General features: G+C 43.1%; 2 protein-coding genes across 7 annotated transcripts in view; one reads left to right on the plus strand and one right to left on the minus strand.

Annotated features, from left to right (window-relative positions):
- Window positions 1-10,631, minus strand: part of RIN2 (Ras and Rab interactor 2) — a 247,649-nt gene extending 237,018 nt beyond the window's left edge. For 3 of the 4 annotated variants that reach the window (XM_036009483.1, XM_036009481.1, XM_028523701.2), the window contains exon 1: window positions 10,445-10,532. In XM_036009483.1, coding sequence (XP_035865376.1) covers window positions 10,445-10,449 — 5 coding nt within the window. In that variant the 5' untranslated portion in view covers window positions 10,450-10,532. Of the gene's footprint in view, window positions 1-10,444 lie in introns of all 4 variants that reach the window. The other variant, XM_036009482.1, reaches the window with a different exon arrangement.
- LOC118496772 (translation initiation factor IF-2-like) lies at window positions 9,622-11,438 on the plus strand. Of its 3 annotated transcripts, XR_004899324.1 has the most exons (3): window positions 9,622-9,684; window positions 10,305-10,401; window positions 10,829-11,438. XR_004899324.1 is itself a non-coding variant. In XM_036009485.1 (2 exons), the coding sequence occupies exons 1-2, from the start codon at window positions 10,167-10,169 to the stop codon at window positions 11,038-11,040; spliced, it is 447 nt and encodes a 148-aa protein (XP_035865378.1). In that variant the 5' UTR covers window positions 9,841-10,166; the 3' UTR covers window positions 11,041-11,438. The 3 variants fall into 3 exon arrangements, 2 of the variants coding, with proteins under 2 accessions (XP_035865378.1, XP_035865380.1); XM_036009485.1 differs by lacking the exon at window positions 9,622-9,684 and having other exon boundaries at window positions 9,841-10,401; XM_036009487.1 differs by lacking the exon at window positions 9,622-9,684 and having other exon boundaries at window positions 9,841-10,401; window positions 10,975-11,438.
- Window positions 11,439-16,526: the final 5,088 nt, after the last annotated feature.

Here is a 16,526-nt window from a genome sequence, read left to right on the forward strand (position 1 = left end):
GACAATGACCTGGTGGCAGGGTCAATAGATTATAGAGAATAATGGTGAATGAGCCAAAGCAACTCTACAAGAAAAACAAGATTTCACATTTTCTCCTCAAGATGGAGGGCAAGGTGAATTGTGTTCTTTCACCAACATTCATTCACAAAAATTTTCTGTTAAATGATCTATTAGAAAGGCTTTATCAGAGTGCTTTCTCCTTGCTTCTGCACTGGGCTTTTTAAATGGTATATAAGAATGTTTGAAGTCAATAGGTATCATTTCTTGGTTAATTTTCCCAGCATTCACAAAAAAAATTTTTTTCCTCAAAAACAGTTGTGTTAAATTATCATATAGCTGTACAGTGTCTTCAGTGTGGTGAACCTTCAGCAACTATTTTGCTGTGTTTATTAATTTTTGTTTCTAGAATGGTATTTATTTTATCAAAGTATCATAATCCTTGAAAACTATGTAGTCTTGGTTCTTATGCCAGGCTCTTTTTTCTTTCTCTAGAAGAACTGAATACAGCCTTTCATACTTCCACCGTATCATCTTTTATAGGTTACCTAGAGAATCTCTCAGAATATTAAAGACCAGCTAGGACCCAGAAGTTTAAATGGACTCATGGGGAAATAGTCTCTAAAATGTTGCTCCTTCCTGCTTGTACTCTTCATTGTTTTTAATCCTCACCCGAGGACATGTTTATTGATTTTAGAGAGGAAGAGAGAAACATCAATCAGTTGCCTCTTATATGTGCTCCGAATGAAGACTGAACCCACAACCTAGGTATGTGTGCTAAGCAGGGTTTGAACCCACAACCTTTTGGTGTATGAGACGACACTCCAACCAACTAAGCCAGAGCTCTTTGTTTTCTTTTATCCTTAGTTTAATTCTTAAGCTAAATGAAAAATAACTTAGGGAAAAAAAAGATTTGATTTCCACCATATATCAATAGTTCAAATGAAACCTGACCATCATACAGATCTTGAGATCTTGAACCATAATGTTTAAAATGTCATCTGATTCCACATGGCCCTGCCATGTGATTCTGGCTTCTCTGTCTCCAATATTATTCCAGCTACTGCATTCTCGGAATAGCAGACGCACATAATTCTTACAGGTGGCGTATCACTGGCAGTATCAAGTTAAATTGCAACCCCCTGGTAGCAACAAGCTTCATCTCTGAAGCGTCCTGTGATTGGATAATTTGAAACTTCACAAACCCCCTGCACATTTTGCTTCCACTTGAATCAGGATAGTAAGAAGCTAGAAAAAGCCTTTGGCAAGTACAATGGGGAAACTGAGATAGATAACTGAGCAATGTGCAGTAGATGAAGAGGGTCACCCACCTAGAGATGACATCCAGGCCTTAGCTGTGTTTCAGCTTCAGGCCCAGAAAAGCAGCAAAACGAGGTGGGTGATGCCAGGACCAACTTCAATGACTAACAACACCCTGCCCTGTCACTGACCAATCAATGCAGGCCATTACCCTGAAAGGGCACACCAGCAAAACTAACGAATATTTTGCTGAAACCCTCCCCTAAAACCTCCCCTAAGATTCCGGCCTGCAAGAAACAGATAAAACTCCTCAAAACAAAGGGCACCACATGACCCCGCCTTTCCCTTCCCTCTCTTCTTCCCCCACAGGCAGGCATCTAAACTCTAGGAGTGCAAGGGACCCCATGAGACTTGCAACATGGGGAACAATGGGCTGCAGCAGCTTATCTACGACTAACCCCCTGAACCTGTCCCCCCAAAACCCCCCTTTCTCTGACTTCCCAGAAAGCTAAGGCAGTCCAGCCTAGGTTCTCCTGTTGCTTCTTTGTTTCACTGTCCCCAGCCTTAAGGAACATACTCTCAACCACCTGGACTCACATCGTAATTTTTCTTGCACACTACTGACCAGTCCCAGGCAGACCAGCTCAAGGCCAGGTCCTGTGCAACCTACCAGAAATGGAGAGGGAAAGATGATGGTTACTAAGGGACAGAAACAATGGCAGTGGGAGGTGCACGTGCACTCAGGTGCTTACATATATCTAAGAGTAAGGATCTGGCAGGTGACTGGCCTGGACAGTAAGAGTGTATGTTGCCATTTCCTGACATGATGAGGCAATTCTCCTTCAGATCTTAATGTTCTCTTGTCTTCTAGACCACGGTTCTCAATGTCCTCCACCCCACTCCTCCTCAGTTACTCTTTAAGGAATCAACAGGCAACGATAATAGCAACAAAGATCTAGCTGTTTTCAAGAAGGATATGAATATATTTATAGGCATCCTGTGATTATAATGAATATTTCCAATAAAGTCTGAGGGCATAAAAGTCTGCATCAGAATTATGGGGAATAAACATGACCAAGAAGCATCAAAGATGGGCCAGTAAGCCATACATGTCTCTACTTGTGGCAGAGGGTTAGTAAGAAGCACCTGCACCTCACACCATCACAAGAGGGTGTCACAGAAATGAAGGAGGATGAATTCTTCCTAACTGCAACCTGCCGGTGAGGTTGAGAACAAGCGTCCCAAGACCATGGTGGATACTGCCAGTGCTCTGCCATATCTCCACAACTCCCTCTACTATTTTTACTCCCACAACGGCACCTGTGTCTCTGTGGGGCAGGACGAACTTCAGGCTCATGGGACCTGCTTAGCCTGCATGCAGAAGAGCTGGAGGTGCATGAGGCAGCCCTCAGCCAAAGACTGACCAGCACAGAGGTATAAGTACTATAGTAAATTGGCCTCTGACCTTCCCACTCTGGTGGGTCCTGCACTGTCTCCAGAACTTTCCTATGAAGACCTCCCCTTATCTCCTCTTATAAAGGCTAAGAGTTTATTGATACTTAAATTAAAAATAAGGCACAATCCCCTGCAGGGCTTGAGCATTCCTATGACAGGACTGTGTCACCCAGAGCAGTGATGATGAGTTTCCCTTCAAGACTCCCCATCTCTCCAATCAGACTCTTGAGGACATGACACTGTCCTAAATTGTCTTTCACTTTGTCCCAAATGTAGAGCTCTTGCCTCCTTCCTTGGGCTGAAAGCTCTCAAAAGGTCTGAACCATGTCTTCCCCTCACTCCACACTTTGTAGAATGCAAGCAGGGAGCTTCATGTTCTGAGTGGGGCCATAAGGAACAATGCATTCTTTCCCTTAATGTCCCACACTACTTCTGATTCTCATTCTTTGCACTTGACACTCCTACTGGAAAATCCACTGTTGATAGCTACCATCATCTTATCCTTCCCTCTGACAGATTCTGCCAGAATCCTTTTCTGACACCAGGACAGGCTAAAGCAACCTTTGCATAGACCGCATCACCCTTGCATAGAAAGAGGTCACTCTTTCCTAGTCCCCACTCTGAAATGACCCCACCTCCAGCAGGTACCAGTGAAGATAGAATTTAAGAGAGAGGGATAGCCCAAGCCAAGATTAAAATGTAGGAAGTTACTTGTACTATTTAGATCATGGGCACAGCCTAAGATCATCCTGTACACTGTTTAGGGAAAAACATCAGCTTAAAATATTAGGCATAATTGGGGTATGAGAGATTTTCTCAGAAAAAAAATTGTAATACCAAATATGTATTAGGTATGTGTTAAGACAGGGATCCAAGAATACAGACAGAATGGGATGGAGGTGAGAGGATCATGGGCCGATGGCCAGGAGAAGGCTCCCACCATGAGGGAGGGACAGGAAACTGCTGGGTCTGACTGACACTTCATACATTGGACCTTATCTTACAGGGCAAGTAAGAAGCTTTGAGGAAACCACCATAAATGGGGCACCTTCATCAACCCAAAGGGGAGCCTTTCTGTCTGTTCATTGGACCCTATTCCCTCCTTTCGTCCTTCCCTCCCTTCCTGTGCTCCTCCCTCTGGAGCCATGAAATCATGGGGGCTGGAGGATCATTGTTCACACACTTCCTTCACACAGGAGGGTAGCCAAGAGACAAAGGAGCCTCTGCAATCCACACCCTCTTCCCTGTGCTTGTTTTAAAAAGACACCTTTTTTCAAAAGACACAAGCCCCTGTCTTAGTTTTCCTTCAGATCCCTAAATTGCCAAGGGGAAAAACAATTGCAAAGGAAAATAACAAAAAACTTTAATTAGGGGTTTTCAAGTTCAAACTTGGCACAAGTGTGTCTCCTCAGCCATGTAGTAATTACACTGTCCTGTGCTCACCAGTGTTTGTAACTACCCCCTGCTAGGCTGGAGGGCCCTCAGGCCAGGAATTATATACAGTGGCACCTGTCAGATCAGTCCCTGGATGTCAGCCAGGATCCCACACCCCTGGCAGCATAGAAACCCGAAGGTAGAAACCTGAAGCCACCGTGTCTCTGCAGAACCAGTCTGGTTAGTGTTTTCTTTCCCCAGATACCCTGCTGACTGGTCAGTAAGTGTGGTCTGAATATGCACAACAAACACCTATAGGTTTCATTCAATTTGTAGTTTACTAGAAAAAGAGGGTCAAAACTATCAAGTCTTCCAAAATTAGTGTCTAGGCTTAATATTATTCCAAACAAATCCCATGGAATAAAATTTGACTGGAAGAATTAATGGTGAGCATTGCCAAGAAAATTGCACAGCGACAGAAAGTAAAGTGGAACTTGCCCTACCAAACACTGCATGGATTAAAGAGCTGCAGAGAGGTGAGTTTATTCACCAAATGATACTGGGCCTGGGGGTAAGCTAGTAGTGGGAGAGAGAGAATTAAGTGGCATTCTTACTTTGCAGACCACCTAGCAAATGATTCCAAATGAATTTAAACAGTAATCTGTAAAATTGAAACCCTAATAATCAGAAGAAAAGATAAATAACTAGTTGTTTGTGGATGCAAGAAAGGTTTTTTGAGCACAGGAGCCATTAAAGAAATCCAAAGAAAAAGTATGAACATTCATTTACACAAAACAATAGTTTTTGTATAACAAAAAAGTCACAAACACTCAGCACTTGGGCAAAAAAAGTCTAGACAGTGAAATGGGGAGTGTGGTTGAGAGGCCATCTCACTTATCCTGGCACCACATGTTGAAGTCAAACGAACCCCAAGCTGGTCTTAGGAGACATGGCTTCTGGTTTCAGACCTGCAGGGAGGTGGTGGAAGTTTGGCTGATTTCTGGGGACTAAAATGTTCATGTGCATCTTACCAGTGAAGGGGTCCTTTGTTTACCATAAGAAGAAATATTTGTCTCAATTCATTTTTTAAAAAGTATTCTTGTTATCAAACCAGAATTAAATGTAATGGGACATTAGCTATTGGGGAAAAAAATCTGTTGTGATTTCTACAATAAAGAAAAAAGTGCTTTATTAAGCAAATAAAGTTCATCTAGTTAACTATTTAAACTAGCTAAATGTTTGGATTTTTCTATTCCTTACCGAACACATAAAATCATATACATGAAAACCAAAAGTTCTATTTATCTCATTTAGTAGGTTAACCTATGTAAATAAAATAGATTTAATTCATTAAAAATTGTAAAATACAAACGTTTCCACCAAGTCTGATTTTAAAAATTCTCAACTTTTCAGAATTTCAGGCAAGTGAAGGACTATGTGTCGATACCTTCATTATTTACTATCACTTGATCAAATAAAAATGAGATATAAGTTCACAGCAGCAATTAGAACACCTTCTGAATTTGCTTCTCATTTGGACAATGTAAAGCTCAGTTGCATCATTTAAGTCAATCTTGCAGATGGTTTCAAAATATAAAGCAGCATAGCTTTATAACTTTTCTTACAACTTTTGGTGGTATTCAAAATTACTGCCAGGGGTCCCTGCCACCAAAGATCCTTGACCAGAATAAGAATGAAATGCTCATAGTCTCTCATACCCCACTACCCCAAAAATCCAACTTTATTTTCTGAGAGTCTTCTACAAAATGGTTCTGTTTAGACTTTCATGAAACCATTGGCGAGTTTAAAAAATATTTTCTACTACAAAAATCACATCATTCAATGTGTGATAATGCTGTTGAGTGGGTTTGTTAGTGGCTGTATTAACTTGTGTGGTTCCACACTCTCAACTGACACTCCATACTTCTCAGGAATGTACAACCTGGGGTAGCCTGAGCCTGGACCCACCACAACAGGCTCTGGCTGTAAACTAGCAGGTTGAAGGATCTGGATGGTTCAGCTCATCAGTACAGGCTCTTCCTCCCTCCACCCCTGGCTTAAGAATCTGCTTCCCTGCCCAGGGATGACATCCAAAGTAAGTTCTGCTTTGACCTTTCTGCTCCACCTGTGACCTCACTCTGGGCAAGTTCATCAAATGGAGACAGCTTCAGTATACAGTGCCCCAATGACTTCCTGTGTCTCCAACTGCTTACTGAAAATTTCCATCTGGAGTAACATAAAGGACTTTTAAACTCAACAGGTTAAACATCACACTAGCTATTTCCTCCCCACTCTCTTCCTTGGCCACATGCAGGAGTGTATGCCCTTGCTTGTGTGCACGCGCACACACACACACACACACCACACATTCCTGGAAGCACACTCAAATGCCCTTATCTGATAGGTCCACTTTTCTCAAAACACTCCTGTCCTTGACTTCTGTGACACCACCCTATTCAACACAGATCTCATGGGCTACTTGTTTTTCAGGCTTTGGAAAAATCTGTGAGACAAATCCTGACATAAATTTGCTCAGTGCTGGTGATCTAGAAACATCTGCAGGTGGACAGTAAATTTACCCAGTTGTTTCTCTGATCACAGTATCACTTCCCAAGGCTCCTCTGCTAGCCCACGACTCTTCTCTGAATCCTTGAAGTAGGAACTCCAGCTTCCCCAATTCATCTCCTCTCTTAAAGGTAATATAGCCTGAATAGCCAGAGTTACAGATCTGTGAAAAGTGCCTGATAAATAATAGGCTGTAATCAAAGCCTTTAAAAAAAACCCACCTGATTTTAAACAATGGGTGCACATGCAGAGGCGGCTGCTGCCATCAGCAGCCTTGTAGACATTGACACGTCCACACTGCCAGCTCCCCAGGAAAGAGGAAGTGAGATAACTGAAAACTCAGGGTGTGTTTTCCTATTCAGTGGAGGTGATCAACCAAAGGGTACCATCAGTATCAGAACACCTAAGTTGCTGTTCCACACACAGTTGCATTTGAGGTTTTCTCAGGGAAGACTGAGTGAGATCTGCAGGCTTCTGGGCAACATGAAGACAGCTGTCTAAGGCCTATTTGCATTTTTTATGGGACTCCTCAGCTCCCTCAGATCTGATCAAACCTGGAGAACTGACTCACGTTTACCAGGCACACAGAAAGTGGCAGACCAACGATTAACTGCAGATTTACAAGGGGGTGAGGTTTAGTGTCCAGAATATACATTTTTACTATCCTAAGTGCCAATGCGCTTCAGAAACTGCCTAGATGAACTAAAAATCATTTGGATGAACTAAACATTCCTGAAGTGGATTCCTTGGAACACTGGATCCAGATGTTTCATAAGAAACAGTGTTCTGTGGCCAAATGAAGCTGGTAAACATTCTATATTATGACATCATCCTAAAAAGTCCCAATACACACTATAATGATAAAGGCACTGAAAATCCTGCAGTGAAAAACCTGCTTAACATTAGCATTACTCATATATATATTTGAAGATTTTATTTATTTTTAGAAGGGAAGGGAGGGAGAGAAACATCAATGTGTGGCTGCCCCTCCCATGCCCCCTACTGGGGACCTGGCCTGAACCCCAGGCATGTGCCCTGACTGGAAATCGAACCAGCGACCCTTTGGTTCACAAGCTGGTGCTCAATCCACTGAGCAACAACAGCCAGGGAGCATTACTCTAATATATTTTACCACTGTAATTCTTTAGTAAATTTTTTGCAAAGTGGCACCCTAAAACAGAACTGAGTAAATTCTCTTCTAGACATACATTGTATAGGATGTTCCTCTGAGCAGAGCCACCTCTAGCAAGTCAGCTGTGGTACAGGGAAATGAATACTAGATCTGAGCCCTGATTTTAGCTTTGGTGCTTTGACCTCCCCAGGCCTCTTTTCTCACCTACCAAATGAAATTAATAACATTGTGAAAAACAACCAAGGTATCATCTGTAAAAACATTTTATAAAGTACCGTAAAAATGTGATTCTCTGCTAAGGATATACTTCTTGCTGTGTAATCCCTCAAAATGCATTTATAAAGGAATACTTTTGTTCTTTCTTTCAATACCCATTCCTTGAGTGCTAATCAGTAAGAGCTATGACCTGGGTTTTGACCTTACAAAGTTCAGACAGTGGGCAAGTGGGGTCCACTGCATATTGCTCATAAGTGTCACACACACAAGGAATTCTGGGATGCTAAGATGAGTACCTTGCCAGAAAATGGAGGTCACAGAAAGCTTCCCAGCTGAAACCTTAAAATCTTGAAGGATCATTAGGAGGGTTGGATGCATAAGGGGAATGGGACATAATGCCAAAATGATATAATATGGTGGGGGGTGAAGAATGGGCCCAATTAAGGTTGACCTCTCAGTGTTGCAATGCCCTTGCACAGAAGAGAAACCAGTTATCTGTCTCCTCTAAGCAGAGGAAGCAATTTATCTTGGTAAGGAGGTTGTTTCTGGAGAGTGGAATTTCTTTTTGGAGGGGGGTAGTGACCCCTGAATATGGAGAAGGGGTGGGAGACTTTGAGTGAGGATGAGGGCTGCTGGGAAGTTATCTCTAAACAAGCACATACCATAGCCCTCAAGGGAGTAAAGCTCCTGCCATCTACCCCTACATGGGGGTCAAGTGTGGGCTATTTTAGGACTTTTCTGCTTAGGTAATGTCAGCAGGAGAATGTATTAAACAAGGAAGTCTTGGTAGCAGATTGAGCCTTCTCTCATGTCCCCAGCCTCTGAGAGCTGAGAGCAGAGTCCTCAAACCTCAAAGCTACTGTCAAACACCAGCCTTCTCCAGTCCCAAATGCAAGGGCCTCTCACTGCCCAGGCCCCTCCCAACCCCTGGCTCCTGATACCCTCTAGCAAGGTTCCAGAGCACTGGAAATTCGCCTGTTCTAAAGACACATTGTAACCTGAGGCAAACAAGGGAAATGTGTGCCTCTATGTACACTTACCAAAATATTCTCCCATGTTTGAATGGGATAAAAAGTAAATAAAGCTCTACAATCCAAAAACATGACTATATATGAAATCAGCATTGCCTAATCTGTTGCATGTCACTGTCAATCTCCATAAACCCCAGAGTGGGGATCAGACACACCAAGGGTGCTTGGAAATGACTGTTTTCAATGCCCAGGTTGCAGTCAAAAAAACACCCCATCTTTACAGAAAATGTTGGTACTTTGTTCATCGTGGGTTTTTTGCATTAAATTTGATTTTTTAAAATATTGCATTCAAATCCTATTTATCTTAATTACTGAAAACCACCAAATGTTTATTTTTGCTGCAATATTTACACAGTCCTGTTGGTTGAAGAATGCTGAGGGTTTCCTTGTTGCTCATAGGCACGTTCCAAAAACCCCAGGATGCCTGAAACCCTCAGGACTGCAAGAAAGTAGGGCCGCGCTGTGTGCAGAGTCACAATGTAGACCTCCTCTGCTTAATTCAGAAAGCTCCAAGGATTTGAGAGCTTTAATAAGAGCCTCTTTTGAGCCCAGGGGACTGGTATTGCCTTGTATCTCTTGGCAACATATCACAGACTCTAAAGCTGAATTCTGCAAACCCTGCTGTCCCAGCCATGGAGAGGAGCCCTGTGCCGGGTGAGTGGACGCTGAGCCTGTGAGAATAGAGGCCAAGGGTGGAGGCTTCAAAGTGGGAAAGTGGCTCTGTCCCTTCCTGGCAGGAACCCTGGGCTCCTCCCCCGCCCGCTGCGCCGCCACAATCAATCACCGCTACAGCTCTTGCGCCCCCCAGGCAGGACTTACTGACCCCTCCTGCTGAGGCTGCTTCCCCGGGAAGGAAATCTCCTGCTCGAGAGTCTGCCTGTTGCTCTGGCTGGGCGCAAGGACCAAGTCAGCGCTGGGGGCCCAAAATGTGCGACCTCCACTCTCACCCTCGAGCACTTGATACCACAAAGGCGTCCCCCCAAGTAGAACTGGACAAAGTCCCCATCTCCTTCCTCTCGCGCGCGCACACTCGCACTCGCAAGCACACACCCAGCACCTCGAACTGCCGTGTCGTCACCACCCCAAGCCCAGCTGCCCCGCACCCCACCCCCGCAAAGGTCAGCTGAGGATACCCCATGACCCTGCCTGGACCACGGGCCGCCTCACAGCGTCGTAATATCCCCCAGCCCGGTCCAAGCATCCCCACTCCCAGGCGCCCCCTCCCCTATAGGTCCCCACGACCTCCGAGGGCGCTCGCCTGCTCTCTTCCCCAGGTCTTTCCCGGAGAGAAGGAGAATACGAAGAGTAGCAACCTGCGCCTTAAAACCTGCAGAGCCCCCGCCAGCGCCCCCGAGTCTTCCAGGGCGCTAGGTGAGGACACGGAGGTGGGGTCTCCACTGCCGCCGCCCCTTACCTCATGCAGGCAGTCCCCGCAGGTCCCGGAGGTGGGGGCGACCGGCGGCCCTGCGGACGAGCTTGGGGCTGGGTTTCCACAACAGGGAGGAGGAGCAGGAGGAAGAGGAAAGGGGAGGGGAGAAAGGAGGAGGGGAGGGAAGGGCTTTGTGTTAGCCTGGGCCCTCCCTCTGCTCCAGGGCTGGTAGCCAGCCCCCACCCCCTCTAGAGGGGTGATCTGAAGGGGCTAGGAAGGCGCCTTTATGACCCAGAATATCGCCACCCCCGCTCCTAGTACCTCGTATCTTCCGCCCCTCCGGATGTGCAGCCTCCTAGTTTACCCAGGGACCAGGAATCCCTGCTGGGGGAGAGAGAGCCGGGACTAAAAAGTTTTTTTAACCCGTAGCAAACTTGGCCAGACCGACTCTCTCGACCCGTCTCGGTGCAGCCGCCCCAATTTTATGCAGTCCCGGGGCGAGAGGTGAGGGGGAGGACCGGAGTTTTGATATCGGGGAGATTCGTCCCAGTCTCCTTTCTTTCCACTCTTTGCAGAGCCACACAAACCCGCGCGCACCGCCTTCCCGGACGAGCCCGCCGCCGACCTGCCGCACACCCTAGGCTCGGCGGGTCAGCTGGAAAGCCCAGGTGGTGGCCTCGGACGGTCTGGCCCTTTGTCCTAGCTCAGACCGGCTCCAGGAGAACAGGCGACCTCCACAATCCCACCACTGGGTGTTTTGGTTCATCTTCGCAGGGAAGGAGACCGAGCAGCCCCGCCCTGCCCCGGGGAAGAAGAGCAACAGGGAGGCGGATTGTGGTTTAAAAAGCTGTGTTGGGAGACTTTTATCACACCCAGGGAAAGCGATAGACACGGGCGGGGAAGCAGGGATCTGGCCGGCTCCCCTCCAGGAACCGAGTCAGGCCGGTCCCTGGTGAGCTTCCTGCGGAGTACCACTTTCCCGCTGGGGAGAGCACCTTTGGGGAGAAACTGCTGACAGTGGTCGAGTTACCAAAGCAGCGGGTGTTGCAAAAAGAGCCTCAAGCCCACCTGATTTGGAAAGAAGCAGTAAAGGGAAATGGAGAAGGACCTTATTTTTGTTCTTGTACTGCTTTAGATCAACAACAGCAGAAACTTTTATTAGTGTTGGGTCTTGTAAATCCTGCCTTCTAAAATGCCAAGATTTATTTATCATTTATTATCAGCTCAGTTCTCAGGCGAACAACCCGATGCACTTAGGGTTCTGTTCCAAGCTACCCATTCCATAAATAATGGAGCATCTGCTATGCTCCAGGCACTGAGTCAATGCTTGGGATACACTGGTGACAGAAAAATCTCCCCACCCTGGTGGGGCTGACTTTCTGGATGGGTAGAGGACAGGGGCTGGGAAACTGCAAACATGGGAGAATGCACATACACAAACCTAGACAGGGTAGCCTATTGCTTCTAGGCTACAAGCCTACGCAACATGTTTCTGTACTGAATACTTCAGGCAATTATACTGGCAAGTATTTGTGTATCTAAACATAGAAAAGGTATAGTAAAAATATGATATAAAAGATAGAAAATGATATGCCTGTATATGGCACTTACCATACGTGGAGCTTGCAGGACTAGAAGTTGCTATGGGTGAGTCAGTGAAGAAGGGGTGAGTGAATCTGAAGGCCTAAGGCAGTACTATAGCCTATTAACACTGTACACTTAGGCTACACTAAATTTATTCTACAAAATATTTTTCTTCATTAATAAATTAAACTTCACTTACTGTAACATTTTTACTTTATATATATTTTGTTTTTTTATTTATTTGTGATAACACCTAGATTAAAAACGTAAATAACTTTGGCCCTGGTCGTGTGGCTCTGTTGGTTGTAGGATCATCTGGTACACCAAAGGATTGTGGGTTCAATTCCCTATCAGGACACAGACCTGGGTAGCAGGTTCTATAGGGCACATACAGGAAGCAACCAGGCAATGTTTTTCTCTCTCTCTCTTTCTCTTTTGCCCTTCCTCTCTCTGTAAAATCTATGTATATGAGGTCTGTCCAGAAGGTATCCATCCATGTAATATGAAAAGTAGAAACATTTATGGAAGATACAAGAAATATTATACATAGGACAATGATGCCTCAGTCCCCTTCAAAGTAGGCACCTTGGGACCTCACACAGTTCTCCCAGTCACCATCAGCTGCCCAGTCGTATATTTCTGAATCTAATTGGTGATCTAAAATCTTCTTTTCAAAGGTAATTTTAGTTTTGGGGAAAGCCAGATGTCACAGGGCACCAAATCTGGGCTATAGGGGTGCTGAGTCACCTGGGTGATTTGCTCTTCTGCCAAAAAACTGCATGAGACATGATGAATGAGAGGGTGTGTTGTCCTAACAAAGCTGCCAATCACCAGTTGCCTATAGCTGCAGCCTCTGAATCATTCTAATAGTTTCCACTGAGGAATGTTCAAGCTTAACACAAAATTTGATGCAGATTCATTGCTCTATTCACTCAGTTGGTGTGAATGCTGTGGCCTAGTAGTACACGTGCTCATTCAACAGCATCTACTGCTCCCACTGACTAGTACAGTGAAGTTGACATTTTTCACACGTGCACATTCCAGTCCACTCTCCTTGGCTGCCAGCTTACATCGATGTTGTGCAAACTGTTCTAGTTATGTTAACAATGGCTGGACTTTTCCCAGACAGATCTTGTATATATATACATACTCAGGTGAGGATTAAAAAAAACAAACACATTGTATGGAAGTATAAAAATACTTTCTTTATAGCATTATCATAATAAGCTTTTTCCATTAAAATTTTTTTCTTAAAATTTTTTTGTTAAAAGCAAAGACACAAACACACACATGAGCCTAGACAGGGTAAGGATGGTCCATATCACTGAATTTCACTTCCATATCTTGTCCTATTGGAAAATCTTCATGGGTATTAACATGCATGGAGGCATGCATGTTATGATATCTATGTCATCTATGTCATCTAGGTCATCTATGATAACAATGGCTTCTTCTGGAATACCCACTGAAAGACCAGCCTGAGGCTCTTCTTGAGGAGGTATCACTCTTTTCAGAAATATGTCCATGGTGGTTTGCTTGGTTTGTTCCCTTTTTTCACCATAGATTTGCTTGTAAGCAGATAATGATGCACCATGAACATTCTTCTCTATTAATGAAAACTTTTCAGTGTTGAGGGGTCATGTTTTCAAACTTTTTAAGGAGCATGTCAAAATCTGCAAAAACTTCTGCTAAACCCTTCACTGAATTTTCTTGGGGCTTCTTCTTTTACTTCTGCAATTTCCTTTCTCTGCTCCTTCTTCACCTATCTGTTCCTGTTTCATTTCAAAGAACTCATTAGGCAAAAACCTTAGGAACCACTTCTCGGAGCTCCTCAATGTCATCCTAACCACATCCAGGTTAAAGTTGTTTACCATTTCAATCAAATCCTTGTTGATTTTGGCAACCTTTGTATTATGATGTTAAGACAGCTGTGATATAAGGCAACAGGAATTTTTCAGCTCTATTATAACTTTATGTGACCATTGCCATAAACATAATTCTGCAGCACATGACTGTATTTTGAAAATAGAACTGACAGGAATTCCTAAGAGGTTAGACAGGTGGGTGAAAGGGAGAGGTGAACAGAGGCAGACCTGGCTTCTCTTCCCTCTCTCTTCTGACCTTCAGCCCTAGAATGATCCTGTTTTATAGACAGCCCCCCAGGTAAATGCTGAAGATGTATGGGATCTGCTTCTTCCCATTCCCCTTTCTCTTTCCACTCACCCTCTTAAAAACTTCCTCTGTCTTGTGAACATTGCTCCATGGATATCCTCACAGGCTGAATATATTCCAGAACTTGGGGCCCATTGGCCCTCCTTTCCCTCAGGAAAACATATTTTACTGTAGAGATGAAGTTGAGGATTATTCATTCAAAATTATTTATTGAGTAGCTACTATGTGCCAATCACTACGGCAGGCAATTGGGACTACAGCAGTGAACTAAACAGACAAAACACCATGCTTTCATGGAATTCATATTATAATGTGGAAAGAGAGGCAATAAGCCAGACAAATAAGGAAAATTCATGGGATGGTTGATGTTTGTTACCTGCCATGGAGAAAAATTAACCTTGGAAGAAAAAGAGCAAGTGCTGGGTAGACCACAATTTAAAATAGGTGGTTAGAAAAAAAAAAAAAAAAAAAACAGGAAAAAAAACAACGAAGGTTTGACCCTCTTACACCTCGCTTCTGGCAGGTTTGATGTTCCACCCCAGGGTGCCCAAACTGGAGTGGCCACTCCATGAGCTGCAGAGACCCCAAGTGCTCTAGGGGTAATTCTGTCAGCTGAGGACCAGCTAGACAAGAAATGTCATTTCTAATAAAGTTATTTCACTTCTAAAGTAAATCCAGGAGCTCTGGCTCCAGAAGAATTACCCAGAGCTGGTGACCCAGCAATTTCTCTCTTCTGTTGAGCAGGGCAAGTAGAAGTGAATGCCTTGTGCACATGCAATGACTTTAAAAGAGTGGTTTTGTACTCCAGGGTCTGAGGTGTAACGTAATCATAATAATAATTATGGCAATTCTTTCCTTATTAGTCTTATGCAATGGTATTGGTGACTTTATCTTGCTTGATTCCAATGCAACCCTGAGAGACAAGTAAAGAATATTAGTGAGTAGTTAACTAATTCTTAGTTTTAGGACTTATCTAGTAGTTATGTGGAAATTAGAAATGCCCATCTTGTTCTCCAAAGATGTGGTTCAAGTAGAGGGAAGTCATTCTTAAAAGGAAGGGGCATTTGGCACATTACATATTTTATTTATTTTTTTTACTTGTATCTTTGTTTAAAAATCTAAAATAAGGAGTCAGTGATTATCTCTGGAGTGTGGGGTCACAGTGGCTTGAAACTTTCATATTGTATGTTTATGAATATTTTTAATATTTAAAACAGTGTATTATTTTGTTGATCAGAAAAAAACATTAGAAGTACAAGTGTAAAAGCTAATTGATATATAAATATTTTTATTTTTTCTTTGACCTTATTATTTAGATCACTTTTAAATTCCAAAATGTTGAGATTTGTTGTTCTTTAAATTTTTGGTATTATAAAATTTGCAGGTTTATTGCGTCGTGGTCAAAGAATGTAACTTGTATAATTTCTACTTTTTGAAATTAATTGGGGCTTTCTTTGTGACCTAGCCTATGATCCATTTTGAAAAAAAGTTTTGTATTTATTAGAAAAGAAGGCATATTAAATGCCCCTATAACTTATAATAGTTTTATAATTAGCATATAATAGTTGTTCAAAAACTGTATTCGTGAATTCGAACACCAATTAATTAAAATAGGTGGATGCAAGGCCTAGTCTTGAAATGTTTCATCTTTTATATTTATTCTAACTTTCTACATCACTTATTCACACTATGCTATTTGCCACTATATATATATATATATATATATATATATATATCCTGCTTTCTGACATTTTTCTTTGAGTTTCTAACAATTTGGAGTCTAGCATTTTCATGCTGTTATACAGTACATAAATATTTATGTGTACTATAATTTCACTGTAGATTACATAGTCACCAACATAATAAATCTCCTATGCCCCATTCAATGTGTTCACCTTGATTTATTTTTTCACTAACATTCATATTATGACCCCTGCTTTGTGTTTTTAGTCATCGAATACATTTTTGTCTATCCTCTATTTTAAACCTTTCTGTATAATTTTATTTTATTTTTAAAAAGATTTTATTTACTTATTTATTTTTAGAGAGAAGGGAAGGGAGGGAGAAAGAGAGAAAGAGAAACATCAATGTGTGATTGCCTCTCATGTACCCCCCACTAGAGACTTGGCCTGCAACTCAGGCATGTGCCCTGACTGGGAATCAAACCAGCGACCCTTTGGTTCTCTGGCTGGCACTCAATCCACTGAACCACACCAGCCAGGGCTGCATAATTTTATTTTAGATAAGTCTTTTTGAAATAATGTATACTGTAGTTGAATCTTATTTTAAAACCCAACTGGTAGATTTGGTTTAATTTCTGCCATCTTGTTATATATTTGGGATTTTATAAAATTGCCATTTTCTAAGTTCA

The sequence above is a fragment of the Phyllostomus discolor genome, chromosome 9 (assembly GCF_004126475.2).
Source record: "Phyllostomus discolor isolate MPI-MPIP mPhyDis1 chromosome 9, mPhyDis1.pri.v3, whole genome shotgun sequence".
Lineage (NCBI taxonomy): Eukaryota > Metazoa > Chordata > Mammalia > Chiroptera > Phyllostomidae > Phyllostomus > Phyllostomus discolor.

Bases quoted from the DNA above. Each gene is read 5' to 3' on its own strand.
- LOC118496772 (XM_036009485.1), top strand. From the start codon at position 10,167: ATGACCCTGCCTGGACCACGGGCCGCCTCACAGCGTCGTAATATCCCC. The intron at 10,402-10,828 runs GTGAGGACACGG...TTTAACCCGTAG, and splicing joins CGAGTCTTCCAGGGCGCTAG to CAAACTTGGCCAGACCGACT.